Source organism: Falco rusticolus, chromosome 3, assembly GCF_015220075.1.
Source record: "Falco rusticolus isolate bFalRus1 chromosome 3, bFalRus1.pri, whole genome shotgun sequence".
NCBI classification, from domain to species: domain Eukaryota; kingdom Metazoa; phylum Chordata; class Aves; order Falconiformes; family Falconidae; genus Falco; species Falco rusticolus.
Genome location: NC_051189.1, coordinates 62,470,049 through 62,494,329, shown reverse-complemented (window position 1 = coordinate 62,494,329; position 24,281 = coordinate 62,470,049). Strand labels below are relative to the sequence as shown.

Genomic DNA, 24,281 nt, shown 5'->3' with positions numbered 1-24,281 from the left:
CCCATCCTCTTGACACTTGCCCTTACAATATTTGTAGACATTGATGAGACCCCCTCTCAGTCTTCTCTTCCCCAGGTGGAACAGGCCCAGCTCTCCCAGCCTGTCCTCACAAGGGAGATGCTCCAGTCCCCTCATCATCCCCTTGGCAGACCTCCGCTGGGTGCTCCCCAGTGGTTCCCTGTCTCTCCTGAACTGGGGAGCCCAGCACTGGACACAGCGCTCCAGGTGCGGCCTCACCAGGACAGAGCAGAGGGGCAGGATCACCTCCCTCCACCTGCTGGCCATGTTCCTCCTCATGCCCCCCAGGATCCCTTTGGCCTTCCTGGCCCCCAGGGCACACTGCCAGGGTCTGGTGTTAGCTTTGTTCTGCCTTACATCTGTTCTCTAAGTAACAGAAACATTCAAGGCAGTAGATAAATCTATGATGGTGATGGTATGCTGGAAGGGAGGTTAAGAGAAAGTCATTTCACCAGCACTAGCACATCCATGTAAAACACTACACACTGAGGCTGCAAAAAACTAAACTACATTAACAGTTTTTAGTTCAGTGCATGGTATTCATGTCATCAGCAGACAGATTCAGATTTCAGACTTTTTCTTTAAATCTCAAATGAGGTTTCTTCAAAAACAACTCAAACACTTGCCGCCATGTCCTATGGCACTTAAATGACCTGATTTTTGCACTTCACAGTTCTGAAAAATCAGGATGCTCATTTGCATTCATAAGTAACAATACAGATGTCCGTTCCCTCACTTCTGTAGAGACAGAAACTCTCATTTGTAGCACGCAAGCAACACTGGGAACTGAGATTACAAGACTACTGTTAATCCTACTTGATATGAGACAAGACATTGCTCCCCCCAGAAGCATTATTACTTTGGCAATAAGTGGATTGCAAAAGTGGATTTATTACCAGCCCCTTGATTACTCTGCAGATGTTTTAAATTTACTGCTACCCAGCTTAATGTTCCCTAAATTAACTGTTTTCAAAGTCTTTACAAACACAGTTTAGCAGTTAGAATACAGCATATAATTACTCTGTTTAATAAAAACAGGTATTAGAAGAGAGAGTGCTCTATTAAATAGACTATGACTCAAAGGAAAACACTTTTAGTCAAAGGACTGAGATGTTCATTATGTAAATTAATCTATTCAAATGTTGTAACAGTAGTACATGTAAGATTTGCAGCAGCTTAGCTTCTTATGTCAATCAAATCATTCTACCAGGTAACATGCCTCCTTATGCACGGAACACAACACATGCTTAAGTGCTTTGCAGCAATTTCTACCACACTGGTGTATATTTCACAAAAGCAAATTCATACAACACAGCACTGATGTAACAGTAATGTACTGAAGCGTGACACATTTCTTGCACAAATACAGTATTTCATTTCATTGTTTTTGCTGTAAGATTGCAGAATATCCTAAACCCCACAAGGAACAATTACCTATGCTAACAGCACTTGCACAACTTCATTGCCTCATAACCTCAGCTACAGGACAAGGAAACAAAATATATAGCTGCTTCCTCCAGAAGTGAAGATGAGATAAAACATTAGGACAAATTACCACTGTTAGCCAAGTACCATTTTTTTTTTTTAACAAGTCTTCCTTACCTCCGCAAATGCATTTTTCACGAGCACTGAAAAATCCATCTTAATAGAAAGGGCTGGTGTGTGACTTGAGGCTCTCTACAGCCAGCCAGAAGCAGCTTCACTCTTGCAGGCCCTGGTCCTCAGTTATCTGCTGTAGGGACAACACAGCAGGATATAAACAATTCAGGAGGTTCCTGAAGAGCACTGATGATGACTTCCTGACCCCAGTGATTGGGAACCAACAAGGAGAGGTGCTCTGCTGGACCTCATCTCACCAACAACAAGAGGCTTGTTGGGGATATGAAGGTCAAAGGCCACCTTGGCTGAAGTGGCCATGAGATATTTGAGTTCGGGATCGTGAGCTGATGGAGCAGGGCAAAAAGCAAGTGCAACGCTGGACTTCAGGAAAGTGTATGTTGGCCTCACGAAGATCTGCTTGGTAGAGTCTAATGGGATAAGGCCCTGGAGCGAAGAGGGGCCTGAGAAAGCTGGTTAATATTCAAGGATCACCTCCTCCAAGCTCAAATGGCCCACCCCAACAATTAGGAAGTCAGGCAAAAATACCAGGGAGCCTGCATATATGAAAAATGAATGATCTCCTGGCAAAATTCAAACACAAGAAGGAAGCATACAGAGGGTGAAAGCATGGGCAGGTAACTTGCTAGGAATATAGCAACACTGTGCAAGCACGCAGATACGCAGTTAGGAAAGCCAAAAGCCCAACTGGAATTGAATCAGGCCAGAGATTTCAAAAGCAAGAAGGGCTTCTCTAAGTACATAGGTGACAAAAAGAAGACTGGGAAAAATGTGGACCCAGTGCTGAATGAGGCAGGGGCACTGGTGACACAGAACATGGAAAAGGCTGAGGTCCCAAATGCCTTCTTAGCTTCTGTCTTTACTTGCTAAAGTAAAGCTTTACTTGCTAAAAGACTGGCTTTCAAGGAATCCCAGGCCCAGAGACCAGAGGGAAAGGTTGGAACAAGGAAAATGTGTTCTTGGTTAAAGATCAGGTCAGGGAATACCTGATCATGGACCCTGATGGGATGCACCCGTGAGTGCAGAGGGAGTTGGCAGGTACCATTATGAGGCCACACTCAATAATCTTTGAATATTCATGGCAACTGGGAGAAGTGCCCAAAGACTGGAGGAAAGCAAATGCCACTCCTATCTTGAAGAAGAGCAAGAAGGATGCAGTAAACTACAGTATGGTCAACTTCACCTCGATGAGGTGATTGAACAGATACTGGAAATGATTTCCAGGCACATGAAGGACAAGAAAACCATTAGAAGTAGTCGGCACAGATTCATCGAGGGGAAGTCATGCTTGACCAATTGGATAAACTTCCATGATGAAATAAATGACTGGCTTGGTAGATGAGGGGAGAGCAGTGAATATAGTCTTACCCTGACTTCAGGAAGGCTTTTAACACCATCTTGGATGAGCAGACAGCGAGGGGGATTGCAAACTGGCTGAGCAGCCGGTCCCAGAGTGGTGATCAGTCGAACAAAGTCTAGTTGGAAGCCACTGGCTAACAGTGTACTCCAGAGCTCAATACTGGATCAAATCATGTTCAAACTCATGGAGCCTCTCTCATATGAAGAAAAGCTGAGAGAGCTGGGGCTGTTTAACCTGGAGAAGAAAAAGCTCAGGGTGGTAATCTTATCATTGTGTACAAATACACGAAGGGAGGGTATAAAGACAGAGCCAGGCTCTTTTCTGTGGTGTCCAGTGAAGGGCCAGAGGCAAGGGCACACACTGAAACACAGCAGGTTCCCTCTGAACATCAGGAAACACTTTTGTACTGTGAGGGTGACAAGCACTGGCAGGCACGTTGTGGTTTAACTCCAGCCAGCAATCAAGTACCACGCAGCTGCTAGCTCACTGCCCCCAGCGGGATAGGGAGAGGGGAATCAGGGAAAAAGGTAAAACTTGTGCGTTGAGGTAAGAACAATTTAATAATTGAAATAAAAATATAATAGTAACAACAAATGTAAGGAAAAAGAGATACGAGAGAGGAATAAAACCCAAAGAAAAAAAACCCTAACTGATTCACAGTACAATTGCTCACCACCTGCTGACCAATGCCTGCCAGTCCCCAAGCAGCGATTGGCAGACCCCAGCCAACTCCCCCCAGTACATGTACTAAGCATGATGTTCTACGGTATGGACTACCCCTTTGGCTAGTTCAGGTCAGCTGTCCTGGCTCTGCTCCCTCCTGGTTTCTTGTGCACCTCCTCACTAGCATGGGAAACTTAAAAATCCTTCATTTAGAGTAAGCGCTACTTAGCAACAACTAAAGCATCAGTGTGTTATCAACATTATCCTCACACCAAATCCAAAACACAGCACTGTACCAACTACTAAGAAAATTAACTCTATCCCAGCCAAAACCAGGGCAGTGGGTTGCCCAGGGTGGCTGTGAAAATCTCCATCCTTGGGGATTTCAAAAGCCTTCTGGACGCGGTCCTGGGCCACCAGCTCTATGTGAACCTGCTTGAGCACGGGGTTGGATCAGATGATCTCCAGAGGTCACTTCCAACCACAATCATTATGCGATTCTTTGAAATGTTGAGATTTGCTTAAAAGAGGAAAGACACTCCACTGTATTTCCCCTCCTTTTATTATTCTGATTTCTTCCAAAAATAGCATAACAATGTACTTTCAAATGAAATTTGACACAAGAAAACTAACAAAACTAGTTTTGATGCACACAAATTTAAATGAAACATTTCAGCACTTCTAAACTGTTGGCATTTTTCAGCTACTTTCACAAGTACTAATTCTAGCAGACAAGAAAGTTTTGTTTTCTTAAATACAGCAGCAGAACTGACTGTCATTTTACTGCTTTGGCAAAGGCTACAGGTGTTCTACACAATAAAATAAAACTAAAAATCAGGAGTCATGGAGGAAAGAGTATGACCTAATTATAGGGGGAAGGCAATTCAACTACTAACTCAATACTTTGAATGCTTAACTCTGTAACAGAAGTGTTCTTTCCAGATCTATTGTAATTTTTCATAATGCTCATGTACCATCAACATTTCATCATATCATCTCTACGTAAACTATACCAGCCACCAGCAGCCGCCAGTTACTGTTAGCCCAAGAAGGGAGAGAAAAAACATGAAGTATTCACACCCTCTCAGTAGTGGGTGGCTACCATCATGTGGAAAGCAGAGCAAACACCATGTCAGAAATCCCTAAGCGAGCTCCAAGGGACTGATGGGCAGTTAAGATGGTAGGTAGGCACTGTTTTGCCTATTAGTGTCATTAGATTACACTCCCAAACAAAACATTTGTCTCTAATTTGGGGACTGTTATCCACATGTACCAGGGTATATACACACAGTCACAGCCCTCCCACAGTTCGCGAGTGAACTTCTGGTATCCCTAGATGTTATACAGGCTCCCCTTTTGGTTCATGATCCAGTACATGGCCACGTTCCTAATGCCTTAAGGACTGTAGTGAGGTCCCCATTACCACCAACAGTTCATCCTTCTGCTGAGCCTATTTGGAATTTTATGAAACAAGTAAGAAACATAGCCTAAGATCTGTCTAGTAAGTTTCAGGAGACATTTAAACTACCAAAAAGTCAGGAGAGTCTTTAATAAAGTAGAAAACACTCAGCAATCTAAGTTCCTGTTCCAGCTATTATTGATTACTACAGTCTTATTTGGAAAAACAATGTAGAGATTTAAAACTTTAGAAATTCAGTTTTTTCAGAGCAGTTTTGTACAGAACAAACTCGTTTAATCTTGAAAGCACCATAAAGTGACACTACATATTAGCAAGCATGAAAAACAAGAACATCATGGGACTTCACCATGTAAACTACACCTGGAATACCATTAAGGTAGATTTACACTGCAGGCTTGAGCACAGCACAAAGGTACTCAAACTGACTCAGGTATTATTTGCCACTTAGCTCTGCATGCAATGTAGACATACCCTATATGTCTGAATATATCTCATTATGAATTAGTTAACCAAGTACAATATTTAGGCCCTCATACTGCACCATCAAAGTCAACAGTCATATTTCCATCAATTTCAGAAAGTGCAGGGTCAGGCTTGTAATCACAAACATACTTCTACTAACAAAGCATTTGTTTCTAACAAAGTTGTGTCAAGTTCCAACCATGAGTTTTGAGAGCATGCAGATTGCTTACAAATGCTTAAAAAGACTGGTTCAGAATCTTTCTTATATATACACACACAAGTCCATCTGTCACAGACAGGCAATGTAACTCAGAATCATGAGCTTGCTCTAGTTTTTGGTAGTGTCCCGCACACTTCTGATAATTAAAAAATAAAAAATAAAAAAATAGTTGCCACAATGGATTTCTGACCATTCCAACTTGCACATGGATATGATCTCTTCTTGCTGCATCCAGAAGTGAAGAATTTAATCCGTTAAGTTTCACAGTTGCTTCTCAAATGCAAACACCAAGTAAATACCTAAAAAATAAAATTAGAGCATTCAAAGTTTCAGCTTCCTCTGACTCAATTAAGTTTTCAAAAGGTAAACAGGTTGATATTCTGCCCAAACAACCTGTTAGCCGATTACTGAAATCATAAGAAATGCTACGGTTTCCCAATGAGTGAATCTAGTATTCAATTCCAGCATGGTTTTAGACGTGTTTCCACAATGGAGCTAACAATGCACAAAAGCAAAGTATCTTAAATATTGCTGATATGGTTGCTGATATGCAACACTAACTTCAGTTAACAGTATTACTGAAAGGTGAATGGAATTCACAAATTACTCTGCCATCCATTCTACACATAATGAACATCTACTGGTGCATAAAAAGTCATATACAACAAAGTTTACAGATTCCTTCACACATGCAGTAATGGACAATCAAGGGCAAAATTATCAACTTCATTTTTAATTAAAAAGTTAATAAACTCATGGTACAAAGTTATTAATTTTGCTCTTAAAATTATCACAGACAAAGAAGAAATTATGGCATTTTCTCAACTCCAAAACAGTACGATTCTAAAAATGGATATGCATACAGTCCACACCATCACCCTTGGGAAACTCTTATTTGGCACGTAATCAATGCCACCTGTGCCAGATGTTCTTATACTTCATACCAGACAGGTAAGTTAAACCACTTTCTTGAGACCATGAGTCTAATTAAACATTTATGATTTTCCACTTGAACTCAACTTTTATCTTAACGGGTGATGTGCCATAGCTACATTGCAAATCTTTCAAGACAAGCCTATCATACATTCCTCAGCAATAAAATGAAGTTCCATGTAACAAGCAAGCTGTACTTCTACCCTAACTGCTCCGTACTCCGTATCTCTCTGAACTACTAGAAACAGACTACTTTGCACAGTCATCACTGAACTTTTAAAGGTATAAAAACCCCCTCAGTTAGATCAACAGTTTACATAATACTTCTACATTGCTGGAATTAATGTCTGCTTTATGATTCATACCCTTAAAAATTAGGTAATAATTTAAGAAAGCAAACAGCTTAACTAAAGATGTTTTTATTCATTAATTGAACAGCATTTTTCATTTGTTTTTAGACCACTAATGCAACCAGTACACTGGTCTGCAAAACTGAAAATGGGTGGTTGGCTGCAGTTACACAGAATTAAGTAACTATCTCTCCAGGAATTTTTACGCCTAGAATTCTCAGTGCCTTGTATCTGAATTTTATTAAACTCAACGTTGGAAAAGAAAGATGGTAAAAGTTTTCCATGGCACATGCTCACAACATTTCAGAACATATTTAACAACAGTGTATCCTTTTCAGTGTGCAAGGCACTGAATTTATTCTCCTCTCTTTGTAAAACATTCAAACACCCCTTCACCATCAATGCTTTAATTGCTTCTTCCTGAAATATATCACTATAGGCAAAGAGTAAAGCTTCATCCCTGTCTTCCCAAAACAGATTTGTATTATTTCTGATTAATGTATGTCCCAAGTGGAGTTTGTTTTCCAATTGACTGATAACAGTATGATATCCAAGTGTACCAAACAGAAGTGTAGTATTTAATCCTCTAACACTAGCTAAGTAATCCTTTAACATTGGGCATCCTCTCTTCATACATCTTAAGTAAGGCTTTCCCAAACTATTTTAGCCCAAAAGTTTGCGCGCCAGAAGCTACATAAAGCAAAATTTCAAGCCATTTTATGCATTTCCCTCCCAATTTCTTGAGATGTGTGCACTACAAAACCTATACATAGGCATCTGAATGACACAAATAATAAAATCTTGTTATATTTAAAATGTGGATTTTCTTCCATAACGAACAGGCTATTTTACACACTTTCCATAGCAGTGATTCAGTCAATACTGAGTTTTCAAAACAGTACTTACTTGTTGCTTCCCATTCAGATTTACTCAAGGTTCCCTAGAAGGGGACAAAAAAAACCCAAAAACACGGTTTCAACAAGAAGTGAGGAAACAATAAAACACCAATTTAACTCAGGATAATTAATCTTTCACAGACCAACATCTAACCACCCACACGAGCTGGCTATTCAGGGTCAAGAGCAGCATTCCTGTAGACCACAAATAATTATAACTCCAATAACTATGATGGTAGCAAATGGAACACACCTAAACTACACAAGTGTAAGAGAACAGGCCAACAGTCTGTTGGGCTGGACTCCTCTGCAATGCAGAGCACACTGGGCCCATTACCACACATCAGTGTGACTTGACCTGGCTCAAGCCGCTGCCCAGCCCAAGATGCCCAAGACTTGTGGAAGTCAAGACCAGGCCCTATACCGCAGTGCTGTCACCATCCCCAGGAAGAATACTACTACCTGCCTCCACGTGACACCACCCTGCAGCCCACAAAAATTCTACTTGCCAACCCAGCTCACGCTGTGAAAAAAAAGTGCCTCACGGCCTAGGAAATCTACCCCTAGTTCAGCCTTTGGATGACAGCTGGGCCAGTGCACAAGTATAAAGCTGCGACCATTTACCCTACCAATTAAGAAGCGTGAGGCAACAACAAGCTGGTTTTCTGCTCTGCCCACTCCATCCCCTTTCCATGGGGGCATGATTTAGCCCTTATGTTACCCACTGACCAATCCTGACCAAAGCATTAATCTTATAAAATGCTAGTGAAAAAAAGGCTTTTTCAAGCAGATTTTCTTCTCTGACAGGTTACAAAGCACCTAGCAAAAGATGCCTCTGGTCTGACTTGACTATTCTCACGTTCTTAAGCTTTTCTTAAAAGTAGCGGGTTTATTTTTAAAATTTTTAGATTTCAAATACAGAGAACAAATTTATTTTCCCTCTTGATGTAGGATTTTTATATACACAGTAAAAGGAATACACCTTCAAGAATTCAGAACACGAACGGTATATAAACTAATGATTAAAAAAAGAAAAATCCAAGTGGAAAAACTTCAAGCTGACCAGCCTCATGCTACATCTATGACAATGAAATAGGATGCCATCTATCAGTAACTGCAAATGATTTTACTAAAACCACAATATTTACTCAAACTAGTCTCCAGTTTTGGTTCTCTCTTGTCAAGGAGCCTCAACATACAAAAAAAGACCTAAAGTTCAGACTGGAAGAGCCAACATCCCTTATCAGGAACCATTCCACATGAATGGTTAGGTTAAACTAAGCCTTTGCAAGGTTTCCATCCAGCCTGACTCTCCAAATGCACAGACCAAAGCAAACACAGCTGTATGCTACCCTGAATAGCTAGCCTGGGTACAGAAGAGGCAAGACCCAAACGGCAGCAGTTCCTGGGGAAAAATGACAGTAGACATTGCCTGTCCTGCTGCTTGCCTCCCAGGAACAGCAGCTGTGCAGGCTCCTGTCCATCATGCACCCAACTCTGAAACTAATACAAAGGAATGAAAAGCTGCAGACAACTCCAACATAGTCATGTACTGCTAGGACAACGGAAGAAAAAAAATCCTTCATAAAAACATAAGAAAGACTGCAAGCTCAGAAAGGTAGCATGTGCATTAGAAGACAAGCAGAAAAAACATGTTTAATTGGACCACTGATCTAAAATCTAGTATGATCTACATTAACGATGGTTCAATATTATTCTATTTCTGAAGTCATAAATCAAACTGCCGAAACGGGAGAAATGAATAATGCAATAGGATAGCAGACTAAGTTTTGTACAAAGTAAAATTACTATCATTGCAAATAGTTTCTTTTCATTCAGAATATGAACAGAATATCATACTTAATAAAGTCTCGGGTGGAAAATACATTGATTTAATTTTATGCACATAGGACTAGTCTAATTCTAGGACCTCTGTTAAAATAAAGATGGTACAGTATATTTTAAAAAATAGCATTTACAGAACTTTAATAAAGTCAGCTAAGAAGGGAGCTGGATCTTCCTCACCCAAAAAGTCAACAGAAAAAGTGCATTTAAGATTTCAAACACATACAGTATCATGAAGAAAGTTTTGAACTCTCCTGTCAGAGGATTAGAAGAAGAAAACTGAAGCTTCAAATTGGTAGTCTGAAAATCCAGAACTCTAAGAAAACTCTCCAAATTAAAAAGAGTTATGTTAGAACAGCTGCCAAGGAAGATGGCAAAATATCCCTTGCCTTTGGCATAGTTACAAATTTCTCAATAGCTACCACATTAAGTGAATTTGATTCCTTGAGAATGGGGTATTGATTAGGAATTCCTCAGCCCTGCAGCTCTATGATTTTTCACATGCAGAGATACATTCATACCAATTTCATTGCAGCTGAAATGAAGAATGCACCACATGTCTAAAAGACCGGGACCCTCAATTTTAGACACCATTTGCTCTAGTAAAGTAAGAAGGAACTTACCAATGGTAACTTTGCCTTGCCATCTTTGATGAACTCTTTGGCGTGCTCATAATCATCAGGTTTATCAGAAACAAGCCTAGAATCACCAAATGTAGAATATGGCTGGAAAACACAGAAAAAACAAGAAAATAAATATTAATTGCATAGTAAGATACATTAATCACATCAGTCAAGTATTTTTCACAGGACAGCCCAGAACAGAGGTCAGTAATAATTAAGAGTACCTTAAATTTAGATCTCTCCTTTACAGCATCTACAGGATCAGGTCTGACATTCCCTACTTCCCAGAAAATCTGACACCTAGGATTTACAAATTAACTTTTACGTCTCCAAAACAGGGGAAACAGAATAACTACAAAAATTACCCTCTGTGTACAGCTGATTACGGGTATTACCTAGATATACCCTCTTTTACAACAGCAACTGAACAAACCAGCATCTCTTAAGCTGAATACTAAGAAGCGAGCAACTGTAAGATTTCAAGCAGAATGCTTAAAATGCTTCAGTAAACACACAGAAGCTGCAAGAGAAGTATACAACCGATTCTCCAAAACTAATATATACTTATTAAGGATCCCACTTACTTCATAACGGTCTGCACTTAACAATTCAGTCCCCATCATAAGTGGCCACCAATTTAAGACAACTGTCCCTTTTCTAAGGACAAAGCTGATATGTCAAAGGCTGTGTCACCATGCTACTGGCAATATGAGCCCATAAAAAACACTGTCACCTTCAGAGTCAACAAGGACTATCAAGTGCACTTGCACCCATGTGACTCTGTTTAGTAAGTCACCAGATACTTGACTTTATAGTTATATGCTGAAAAGTTCTACTGTTTGAGGGAGCAGGGAAGCACAGAGAATTGTAAGTAAAGCCAAAGCCTCAGAGAGAGCACTGAAAAGCTGCTCTGAAGCTGCTAAATTCATCTAGGATAAAAGTCTGAGTATGAGAAAGCAAAAGCATTGGGCAAAACCACAAGCTCAGCTACAGTTAAGTACCATTTTCTTCTACAAACACAGCCTGTCCTTCCATTCCTACAAAGATTACTTTCTGTCTTTTCAATCAATATACCTTGCACAAAGATAGCGCTTTCAGTGTCTCTCTGCTGAAGGAGAAATGGATTATGGTTACCATTGTGTGACACTAGGCAGGATTCTTGTGTTTCTGCTTACTACTTAACAAAAACTTGCCTCAAAGTTTAAATTTTATCTACCAAATTGAATCACTTTATTAGGTGCTGGTGCCTAGGTGCTGGCAGTGGGGGGGAGCTGCAGAGGCAGCCTCTAAGGAGGGGCTGGGGCTGTCCCATGTGGGACACAGCCAGTTCCACCACCCCAACAGAGCCACCACAGTGCACTGCTGAGCCCCTCAGCCACAATGCAGTGCCTCTGGGAAAGCATAGTTAAGAAAGCTCAACAAAACCTGCACAACAGCTGTGAGAGGGGAGTGAGGAAAAATGTGAAACAACCCTGCAGACACCAAGACCAGAGAAGAAGGAGGGGGAGGAAGCTCCAAACCCCAGAAAGGAGACTCCCGGGCAGCACCTGGAGAAGACCATGGCAATGCAAGTTGTCCTGCTGCAGCCCATGGAGGACCACAGTGGAGCTGACACCCACACTGCAGCCCACAGAGGGCCCCGTGCTGCAGCAGGTGGACATGCCCTAAAGGAAGCTGCAGCCCATGGAGAGCCCACGCAGGACTAAGCTCCTGGCACAGAGCTGTGGCCCATGGAGAGGAGCCCAGCCAGGAGCAGGTTTCCTGGCAGGTCCTGCAACCCCGTGAGGAACCAACCCATGCTGGAGCAGTCTGCATCCGAAGGACTGTACCACATGGAGAGAACGCATACTGGAGTGGTTTGCAAAGGACTGTATCTCATTGAAGGGACCCATGCTGGAGCAGGAGGGGGAAAGTGTGAGGAGGAAGGAGAGGCAAAGTGTTATGGACTGACCAAACCTCCATTCCCCCCCCCGAGTTGTAGGGCAGGGAGAAGAGGTATAAAGGTCAAACGTAAGGGAGTAAAGTTGAGCTCAGAAACAAGCAGTGGGTAGGGCAAAAGTGTTTCTAGGTTGTCTTTGTTTCTCACCTTCCTACCCTTTTTTTTTTCCAGTAATAAATTTATCTTCTCCGAGTTTAGCCTGTTTTGTTCGTAACAGTAATTGCTAAGCAATACTCCCTATCTTTATCCTGACACACATATTTTTTCCTTATTTTCTCCCTCCATCCTGTTTGGAAAAGGGAACAAGCGAGCAGGTTGGTGGGGGTCTGCCAGCCAGTCAGGGTTAACCCACCACAGCTGCACTTTCAGCCAAAGGAGTTTAGTTCTTCTATTGGCAGGCCTTAATTAATCGCACAATGGTCACAACAGGAATTTCAATTATTGCACAAATAACTAACAAGATGTAAAATGCTACTTAAATGAAATAAGTTAACTCCATATTTACCTCCAAGGCCTGCATTCTCCTTAACAGCATTTTATGCTCCTCGTTCTTGATTTTTTCTTCATAGAATTCCCGAAATGTCATTTTGTAGACTAATTTCATACCGTGCTTCTTTGCCATTCTGTCAAAATAATAAGCTTAATTAGGGAAGCCACAAAATTATTGTAGTTTTCTTTCCAAAGGAAAAATTTTAAGCCACAGTGACACCTTCTGGTATTCACTAGGATTACACTCTTTCTAGAATTCATTTCTTTTAGTAAAGACATTTCAGATGAAAAAAACCTGCACTACCACCACACACTGTACTTTTTTTAATTAGGACAACAACAATCTACACAAGTAGTTTACAGAAATTTTCATAGGAAAAATGTCTCTTTTTCCCAACACACAGAAGTAAGTTCCATTTGAACTTCCAGACAGACTACACCATTTTCCCCGCAGCATCACCATCCTGTCACATCAGGTATTATGGATATACTTACAGAACCTCTTTCTACCAGATCTAGTGCATTACATGTCAATTATATGTATACACCCTGGTCCTACAACACTGAAGTTACAGGTGTCAGTGACAGATGCTGGTATTTTTCATAAAGACCTAAAAATGAAGTGTGAGAAAATATACAGGTTTGAAGGGGAAGCTTAATATGGTTTAACAACCATACTGAGCTTGAAGAGCAGGAAAAACCCCAACATGGAAACATTTGTCTGCATCTCCAAAGACAGGCTGAGAAAGGCAGATCTGAATTCACACAGAGGTAACAGCAAAATATATGCTCACAGAAGATTTAGAGGGGAAAAAAAAGTAAGTTGTAGGAAAAATCCTACAAGCATCCAAAGAAAGTTGGAGAAGACAAGGGGCACCATGATGAAGAGGGTACACAAGTCTGCTTGCTGAATGACTACAGAAAGGTAGAATGAAACCTCCAAAAAAGTTAAGATCAAAGAAGAAAAAGTCAACAGCACTAGAGGTTTGCTGACAGATTGAATATATCAGATGCAGACATTCTTGTGAGACCTAGTTTAAGTCTTCCCAGCTTCTGACCAGAGCACCTTCAACTGAGTGCAATGGACAGATTACAGTTGTGGATGGAAATGCATGAAACTTCTGCATTTGGAGCAACAACAAAAAAAGACTGAAACATATGAAAAAGAAAACCAAAATATAATTTTCTGCAAGAATTATGCTATAATGCACAAACTAAACAAATGCTTATTATATTTCACACCTTTCATTGTATAATGAACTCAAATTTAACTTACTCTTCCAGTAATGGAAAGTAAACCAAGAACTCAGGGACATCAACCACTTCTTCTAAGTGGAAATCATACTTGCAGCCAAACAGGGGATATTCTCCCTTCTTTTCAAATTTTACATTGTATACCTCATTCCCAAATGAATTTGTTTCTGAAGCTTCAAGTCGCTTCCTACAAAATGAGATATAAACAAACAGTAAACGACCAGTTTTAAATTTAAAAGGCAGAGAAAACTATGCATAAGAGGCCTGAAAGCATTTCTCCCAGTACCACAGCATTCAGTAATCTCTGTAGTTTCCCACCTCCCTTACCTAATAAGGCAACAAAACAATGAAAGGAAGAGAAGCAGCATACTAGGTTTTAACACTTTAACATTCCCATACAACATGCCAAAGACTAAATGGAGCTAGAAAAATCAAGCGTTAGCCCAGACACAGCGTACATGGACAAGCCAGGCTTCCTGGAACAAACACAGCAAAATCCTGACAGTTACTCCCCAGGCTGTGGCTATTTTGCCACTACTGAAGTCACTACAGAGGGTTTATGTATGAAGATCTATACCCAATACCAGAAAGGCCATGGGTACAACAGACGAGGATCTGCACAGATTTACCTGTTTGACATTCAAGAGTGAGATTTTCCTGACTAGAATCCAAACTTGTTGCAAAAAATTTGCTTTTTTTTTTTGCACAAATGTATCGGAGCACTGTAAGAATGACTACCACATAACTATGCTTCACAGACTTTTGAAAGACTAATAGAATACAAAGGTACTTACACAAGTTCAAAGCTATTTGGAGTTGTGCCAATGAAATACCCTCCAGGGGAGAGGTTCCCACAAGCATTTTTAAGCATCATATCAGCCTGCTCATATGTCTCAAATGAGTAATGGTAAACAAATTGACAGCTGCAAATGTCAAAGCGCATATCTGAATCATTGTATTTGGAAGACAAGAGATCCTGAAATAGATTAAAAAGAAAAAAATTTGTAACAAAAGCTACAGAAACAAGAATGATTCACTTAAACCCTGCAATAAGTATGCTACACGTGTAATTCTTTGAAGTCTTTCCTTTCAGCTCGCATTCCTTCAGAAGTTCAACAAGAAGACGAAAAGTAAGAGTGGAAAAAAAAGTCCTCTGCTACACAAAAAACTTTACACGATATCTGGGAACAGAAGAATACACAGACACATTTCATGTCATCAGTTAACACCACTACACCTGAAAGGTCAGAACCCAAAGTTAGTTACCTGATAGTTTCCAGAGATATTTTACTGCTGAATGTTTATAACTGGCCACTATTTAGCTGGAAACAGCTAAATATATTATTGCATTATTGCAATAATTATTGCAATAAATTGCAATAATTATTGCATTAAAACAAATTTTCAGTTTACTAAGTCTCTGTAATGAGAAATGACCCATTAAACATATAATTGAGAGGAGGATGGGTTGTTTTAAATATGGCAATTTGCACTGCCCACCAAGTTTTATTTGTCTGTATTCTCACACATGTACGTACATGAGTACCAGCATACTCCTTCCCCATCCCAGACCAAGTAAGCAGTAACTCAGAAGAAGTTGGCACCCTTGATATTTGTCAGGTTAAAGCTTGCCAGTTTGACCCTGTACTGAGCAGTTCTCTAACTCATCTTCATCAGGCTTCTTTTATACAATGCTAGTACTTACCATAAGTAACGCTGGAGCACACAAATTTTCCCCAAGGCCCGTGACATGCATTCCATACTTAAAAATATTTCATGCTTAACAGCTCTACCCAAGTTTCTCTTCTCTCCCAGACTTCCCATCCACCCACTCACTCCCAGACTCTACTAGTTCATGCCACATACTGTCAACGTTCTGTATGCAGATAGACAAAAATGGACACTTCATATACCCATGGCAAGTTTATCTGTTCAATTACTCCCCCTCCACTTTTTGACAAAGATACAGGAAACTGAGAAACAGAGGTGCGTGGAATTAGACAAGCTGTGAGAATGAGATTTTGCACTATATACAACATAGATGATAGAGATACAAAGTCAGGAAGATGAACTTCTGTGTGCACGGACAGACAGAGCAGAGCATGCAACAGGAAATATATATGCGTGTAAGTCTGAGCTGTAATAGCAACATGAAAATATCCCTTTCTTTCCCAGCCAAGGCTCTTTACTCTCTCTCCCACTGTAATTTTGAGCCAAAAGAGATGACCTGGAACCTGCATGAGGCTGTATTCCTCAGAAGAGGCAACCAATAATTCTAGCAAACAATTCTCCCTGCAAGACTGGGAAGAACAGGTTCAGCCTTTCAACAGATATGCTGGAACTACATTGGCTCCGTCCCGCAACCTGCATCAGCAGAGCACTCTCAGCCTGCATTTCTAGGAAGCAAAAGCAGTGCTGGTTACAAAATTGTCTCCAAATCTTCGGCAATGTATTCACCATTGCCTCCAGACAGTCTAAGATATCTACTCTATCATGTAAGTTTTGAAGGTATGTACGACAGTAATTAAAATGGCAGTAGAACAAAAATACTGGTATAAGCAAAATGTACAAATCAAATCAGAAAACATCCCCTATTCATTCCAGTATAAAAATACATTCATCAAGATAGTTTCCAACATCCCATGCTGGCTCCCAGAAATCCAGATGTAAGTAGTCACTTCCTTCCCTTTGTCAAGCAAAAGAAACTGAAAGCACCAGATTTATTACCTGGAAAAGACAGGCTTCAAGAACGTTACACTGCAAAACAATAACGAAATACATTTACGTCTTACACATCTTTTCAGTAACTGATACGGCTGATTCTCCTGATAGTACAACAATCTGATCTTAAAAATATACACACCCAAACTATTACAGCACCACCATCACCTCCAGTACTTGCTTAACAAAAGGACGTTAAATCTCAAAAATATGAGAAAGCATAGGAACTGTACCTTAGTACTATCTGCTTGTATAAATTCTGCATCAAAAATATGCTCATTATAACGACATCGGGCCTTCATGTCTTCGTATCGCTGCTTGCACTGTTGCACAGAAATGTCTGCAATATCTAATATGGAGAGAGTATTTAAAAAAAAGTGTCTAAAATGCTCCCCAGGCAAGAAAAATTGAATGGTTACTGGAAAACAGCAGATCCATTATGATAGGGATAAAAGTTGATCTTCAATTACACATTGAGGAGACCAAACACTTACTGCCAATTTGCAGAAAAGGAATTTAACTTGCAGAAAGAGTTTGGGCTTATAACTCCACCACTTTCAGTCTTTACTTCAATACAAAAATTGCAACATGAAGGTTTTAGAAAGCTCCCATGCTCAAAAGTACAAAGCAAGCCTCCAAAATTACAAGTGATGGATACTAGGTGACAGATACTAAGTGCTGTCAGCATTAAGTGTCTAGTATGCATTAGTAAAATTCAGTTCCCAGAGTTTCTCCAACAGTACTGAAAGCTCTTAATCTTCTTAAAAATATACAAGATGCTGAAACGCAATTATTTCTGCTATATGCTGTTATACTGCATCATGCTAAAGTTTCTTCTTCTTAAGACTGTTCCTCTCAGACATTTTCACTAAGTTTGCACAAATTTTAAAACTAACAATATGCAATAAATTTACGTAAAAACTTCGTGACTAAATCAACTGCATTTGAAGACTGCCAACTGAAAAAGGCAAGAAAGAACTGTAAAATGTACAACACCCAGAATAATTCCCACTAAAAGAATTTTATGAAATTTTAGTATATAACTAAATTTGAAGTTAAGTAATATTTTGTCTGATTTTCCTTGGGACACTTTTGGGGAAAAGGGAAGATGGCATCTCCCTCCCAACACCTAAGCAAACTGTTTAAACAAAAGATTTCTTTAATCAGTTTCAGCTCCTTCCCCCGAGTCTGAAAATCTTTAGTTGACTGTAATACCAAAGAACATTTTTTGTCACAACACCGTGGGGTTTATTTGTTTTTTTAAATGGAACTTTTCTCTGTGTGCTTTTAGAACAGTTAAAAAAATACAACACGAGATTAGATGTGGGAGAAAACGCACATAATACAAAACGTCGGTCTTTTTCCCAGTGCTACATTTTGCCTAAGACAATCTGTGACAATTGTGTATTTTTTCAGTGATACTAGTTTTTATTCACGAGTTGAACTGAAAGCTGATCACATGGAAAATCAGTGGTTCTTATATTTATGCTGGCAATCAAGTTTTTTGTCCTTTAACCTGAAGACATCAAAGACTTTTTGGCAGGTGTATCACTACATTCTTGGGCTTACTGAAAAAATAATAAGACTGGAGACATGCTTGGCTTTCCCACAAAACACTGATGTACTTTCCCTGGAAAGTTGTTGTGTCTTCTTACCCGTACAGACAAGTTTTTTAATTCTGCCTTTTTTCCATTTCAGTAGATCTCCACCTTTGCCACATCCTAGATCCAAAACAGTTATATCATTCTTTTTCCGTCGTACTCGGTCTATAAATTCACCTAGAAAAATAAAGAGAATGCATGTACAGGTCTCTGTAGTTCACTTAGATTTTACAGAGAAGCCTAAAGGACCACCAGATTTTGAGAATTTTAATACACCTCAGGAATGACCTTACCTATAAGTCTTCTTAACATCACAGACTTAAATCTCTTTTTTCTAGAAACCACTAATGACAAAAGGAACCGTAAACTTTTAAAACTATGGAGAAGATAATTAGTATTTTCTGCGCTTAATGTGCTTTGCATGCAATATGTCTGGAGCTCTGAACTGTTTCACTGGCAGACAAAGGCAAAACTGCACATCACTAAACAACCACAGTTCCCTTTCATTACCCTTATAATGAAGGCAGACGTTATAAGTACGAGAAAGCCTTTTGCAGAAGAGTAAAAGCCAATTAAATACATCAGCCACAACACTTCTTTGTAGTCACATTACAAAAATGCATAGTTTTCCAATCACTCTCCTAGGCCTTGCAGTAACATTGCTACTTATTTGCTGTGGTTTTACCCTACATATAAATATACATAATTTCTGCTCTGACTGATGTTAGCATATTGTGAAAAACATATCAGCATGTATCAGCATGTTAGCAACTTTTCTTCACAGTAAGACAAAGGAAAGAAGTTTTGATACAACTGCTGTAAACCACACTACTGAGATTCATCATGACTGAAAGGCTTCAGGAATGGCTTTATATAAACCTAAACACTGCTTCTAACTGCACTGATAAAACACAATAAAAAGCAGCATGCTAAGATAAATGTGTCAATATGTCCTGGCACAGATCCCTCTTCATGAATCTGTGCTGCTGTGCCAGTAATTCTTTTCTTTGTTTGCACCCGCACTTTGGAATTGATTTGTGGACAGCAGACTTTGCCTTTTATAAAAAGCTGTTGATTCTTAAAACACTACATCCTCTAGTTTTTCATCTTTTAAACTGTTAACTATGGGTAATACAGAAAATATTTACGTGTTTCAAGTTCCCTGCAGAACTGCTTAATCAAGACCTGAGGACAAACTGCTTTGGGAAAATGGCTAAGAAATTATTTGAGGTAGATTTAAATAACAAGAACAGCTCAATCTAACAAGAACAGATTGCTTCTTCGTGATTTAAAGGTGTAACTTTCTCTTTAAAAATCTCAGGAAGAAGAAGAGTTTCCAGTATGAACTTTTTCTAGTTTTCAGGTCAGTTGATCTTTAAAACTTAAAATTAGTTAAAAGTCTGAAGTGACCAATTAAGGAAGCTTACCAATGAGGACGCTCTTTGTCCAGTTATTAAAGTTTCGGAGGTAGAATATGCGAGATTGGCTACGTTTTTCCAATCCAACTTCTTGAAGTTCATTATAATGTGCAGCTACAGCTTGCCCATGGCCCACCTCATGCTGTAGAAACAAGGGAAGGAATAGACTCAAGCAGTGAATTATTTTTGTTACTTTTTCATTTAATCAAGATGTGTTCACTTTAAGGACTTAAGAAAGTAAACAAGTAATACTATGAAGAGCACCATTATTATGTATATATAAACATTTCCCGTATCTGTCCTGGTACTGATATCAGTACTTCAATTATCACAGAGATAACTCCCTTAAAAAGTCAATCCCCTTTTCAGTTGTTCCAAGTAATTTCTGACAGATGATGCCCAGCATCTTTCCTTCACAGAATACTTAATTTCAGTTCTCTAATACTGGACCACTCTCAAAGAATCAGTTCCATTCCCCTTAAGCCTAGGATTGAAGAGAGGGATGTTCCTCCCCAAGGAACTTTAAGCTTCTTTAAAAATCCTGTTTCAGAAATTCAGTGCTTAGATCTAACAGAAGTGTATGAACTGCCAGTTTAACCAAAATGCCAACTAGCTGATGTTGCACAAAGCCCTAAGTGGATGATCCCACTGCCAGAGACCATGGTAAAGGAATAAGTGTAATGACCTGACAACATATCCCATTTAATGCTAAAGAGTTAGCAACAGAAATGTCCCTGTTTTAGCTGTAACTGTAAATACTTCAAGAGATTTCTGTCCCATGTGACCCAGAGAAGCAGTCTACATCCAGATATTACACTCCTAACACTTCTTTACTTTGAAAATAATCTTCAATTATATACATGAAATTGAAATAAATTATACATAAAATCAAAGTAACAGAAAATGGAGAAACAACACAAAGTCGGTGAGGTACAGAAGTGTTTGAAATAACAGTATGAACTAGAAAGAAGGATTCTCTGTTAAAACCCACTAACATGCCACAAAACCCCAGCCAGTATGAATTCACAAGGTAATTAAAAGCATTCCCCACAGCTGACTACAAAAGTCAAAATCCCGATATCTTACTATTCAAATAGCAGTTCTTCAAGGGAAAAGGTCTGACTGACCTCAGTACACTACATGAATTCTTCAGTGTTTCATATAATTTTGGTAACTTTCAGAATGAATACAAGACATACTTGCTTGGAATCTCTATGACCCCATTCATCTGTTTATTACCATGCTCGACAGACTGATACTAAAAAATATTTTGACCATTTCTAGGCTTTTTTAGGGTAAGCACAGATGGCTCCTTGAATGGCCACTGAAGGTGACATAAGCTAGAACAGCTGACTTTGACAAGTGTGGGGGACACATTCATGCCATCCATTAATGTGTCACAACTGCCGCAAGCACAGTTGTGAACAGCCATCAGCTATAACATCTAAATGGTGGCAGCTGCATTCAATGCAATCACCTTAAGCTAGACAAAACCAATGTAATTCTTGTCCACTTAAACCTTATCGAAGAACTACCTTATTGAAAAGATGAAAGGGTTAATACTGTTTCTATCACAACAAAGTGCATCCTTTATTTTACCTAATTGCTTGGCATAAATCAACATGCTGGAAATACTCTGAACAGAGAAACAAAACAATAGGTCAAAGACATTTTCAAACTATACTTAAATATCCCAAAAGGTCAAAATTAGACTGGATTTTAGCATCAGATTCTGCAAGCTCATACACAGTGAGGGACAGCATCATATAAAACATTACCCTTTTCACCCTCCCAGTTAAAAGGACAAGTATTTTTTGCTACTCTTGCAGTCTTAAAAAAAACAAACCAACACCTGTGAACCTTTCAGTCTTTACTTTGCTAACAAATCACACTGAAATTGTATCACAGAGGATGCAGTTTGTAGAGTTTTCTAAATTACATAATACTTTGTTGAGGAAATTGAAGGACAAACATCTTAAGGCAGAACCTCTTCCTAACCTAGTTAGGTTAGGAATAACAACATACACAACAGGATAACAACATACAAAACACATGAACTCAAGATATGGGACTTGGACTAACAGCAGTAAATCCTACACTACACTACCAGATTGCTACCAAATAGAGATGGAATGTTAAGTCTCAGCATTAGACTAAGAACATGCTGAGATCAGTTTTCTTGACATTCTAATTACTAGCCCTCTTTCTCTTCCATTTAGCCCAACATAACTTCTGCACCTGTCATTTTGCTAGGAAGCTAGCCACAAACTTTGACAATTGGCATTTCATGCTGGTTCACATGTTTACCATAAATACTTTCAATCTTTTCTTGAGCTAAGACTTTGAAACAAGGATTTGAACATAGCTCAAAATAAACGATACTCACTACTTACTTTCTTAGGAGGTTCATCTTCAGGATCTAAATTCTTCCTTTTTGCTCTGCCATCCTGATTATCACTAACAACTTCTTTTTCATTTTCAGTGGAGTGCACTGTACCTGAAGTTGAACTATCACCTTCCCAACCAACACCAGAATCTGCCTCTAAAGTGTGAGGTGTTTTCTCCACTTCTTCATCCAAACTCTTCTCTACTTCTTGTTCTTCTGTCTTGGTTAAATCAGCCATTTCTGACAGGTTAGTCTCCTTGTCCATTGATCAGAATCAAAATCTGCAGGGGGCGGGGGGGGAACAAAAAACAACTATGTTCAATGTTCAATTTCACTTACTTGTGGTTACAGTCCTGACTTTCAATACTAATAGTGGCATTATAAAAATAACATGCCTTTGCCCTAAACATCATCTAGACTTCAAATTTGACTAGTTATTTAATAAACACAGCACAATAAAATATGCAAAATTTCCAAGTACTCTCATTATAATAAGATCAAATTAAGATAAGAAAGACTCAGATGTGAAGAGTAAAGATTTATCTTTATTGATTCAACTGCAACGTGTTACTGGTTTTCAGCCTATAAACTCCCTTTCCCCCTCCCCATTAAAAGTAACCTACCAATTTATGCTTAGAAACACAAGCTGACAAGAGTTCCTTGACTTAGTAAATTCATTATTTAACCTGATATGTTTTCAAACGCAAGTTTTCAAATGGAAGTTCTCAAAAACAAGAAAATCAAGGTGGTTTTAAGAGCACATTTTCCTATCAGTTGTGGATTTTCAAGTTTGCCAAGAATATCCACTATGCCTCAAGCTTCACTAACACGAGGCATCTTCAGCTCTACCTGATTTTTTTTTATCTCCACTTCACAAATACGTACGCAGCCTGAAGGACTGCAAATCACTGCTACAAAGCTCATTTAGTCTCCAGCACATCACAGCCTTCTTGTCACCATCAGGAAGCAGGGCAAAGGCTTTTTAATAAGGCACAGGACAGGAGAGCTTGGCAACTCCTTTCCTAAAGCAGCGGCCTATTCCAGGCTAACAGAAAACACCCACGTTCCACCATATCCAGGCTCGGGTCTCCTAATGAGGGCTAAAACGCGTTCATTAAGAAGGCCGCTATACGGAGATGCCGAACAGCTCTCCTCGGAACAGATGGCCTCGAAGCATGCCTTACGGACACGATTTTTCCACCACGGTACAGCACCCAAGGCACTTACAAAGAGGCAGCGCACCCTCCCTCATCCCCACCCGGCTGTCCCCAGCAGTTTACCAGATGCTTTTACAGCCTAAATGTAGCAACGCTCAGAATTTCACCACAGCGACGGCAGCCAGGTGCCCGGGGCAGCTCCTTCGGGAGAACAGCTGGGGAGCCCCCAGCGCCGGCGGGACGGCGACGGGGCTGCGCGCGCGGCCCATGGAGTCGGACGCGCAGAGGCGACAGGCCGCAGCGGCGGCTGCCGCCAACGGCCCGGGCCCCGAAGGCTGTCAGCTGCGTCACAGGGGGCCGCGCAACGGGAGGGAGCGCGTCCCGCCGCCGGCGGGCATCGACCCCGCGGCGGGCACCGGCCCCGCGGTCAGGCCGCTGCCCGGGGCGGTTTCCCAAGCACCCGCCGCGGCCCGGCCCGCCTCAGCAGCGGGGCAGAGCGCGCGCCACCGCCACCGCCCCCGCCCAGCAGCCCCGGCGCGGCCCCAGCGATTGGCGCCGGCCGGTGGCGCGGCGCGGCGGCCCCCGCGCGCACCGCCCCCCCCCTCGCCTCGGCCCCGCCCCCCCACCGGCCGCCCGCGAGGCCGAGGGCTCAGGGCCTGCCTCCCGCGCGCGGCGGGCCGCGCCCCGCCCACCTCCCGCCGGCCGCCGCCTCGCGCGTCCCGCGCCGCCCGGCCGGCTCCGCGCCTCGCGGCCCCGTCGCCGGCCGGCCGGGCGGCGCGCGGCACTCACCCAGCCCAGCGCTCCGCCATCCTGTTTGCGGAAGTGACGACCCCGGCGCGCGGCGGCGAGGGCGACGGCGTCACGTCCGGGGGAGGAGCGGGGCGAACGCGGGGCTGCGCGACGCGGGAG

The 24,281-nt window shown here is 40.9% G+C and overlaps 1 protein-coding gene and 1 long non-coding RNA gene across 3 annotated transcripts; both read right to left on the bottom strand.

The window, feature by feature from the left end:
* Positions 1-783: 783 nt before the first annotated feature.
* LOC119145646 lies at positions 784-3,356 on the bottom strand. The gene is made up of 2 exons (XR_005103471.1): positions 3,004-3,356; positions 784-1,750 (listed from the first exon to the last, which is right to left on the bottom strand). It is a non-coding gene; the product is annotated as an uncharacterized LOC119145646 (long non-coding RNA).
* Positions 3,357-4,202: 846 nt separating this feature from the next.
* Positions 4,203-24,252, bottom strand: RNMT (RNA guanine-7 methyltransferase). 2 transcript variants are annotated; one of them, XM_037378816.1, is made up of 11 exons: positions 24,162-24,252; positions 22,223-22,496; positions 19,839-19,971; positions 18,466-18,588; positions 17,044-17,159; positions 14,884-15,065; positions 14,112-14,276; positions 12,852-12,969; positions 10,408-10,509; positions 7,950-7,983; positions 4,203-6,059 (listed from the first exon to the last, which is right to left on the bottom strand). In XM_037378816.1, exons 2-11 carry the CDS (start codon positions 22,478-22,480, stop codon positions 6,022-6,024), a joined length of 1,269 nt encoding a protein of 422 aa, XP_037234713.1. In that variant the 5' UTR covers positions 22,481-22,496; positions 24,162-24,252; the 3' UTR covers positions 4,203-6,021. The 2 variants fall into 2 exon arrangements, with proteins under 2 accessions (XP_037234713.1, XP_037234714.1); XM_037378817.1 differs by lacking the exon at positions 24,162-24,252 and adding an exon at positions 23,496-23,869.
* Positions 24,253-24,281: the final 29 nt, after the last annotated feature.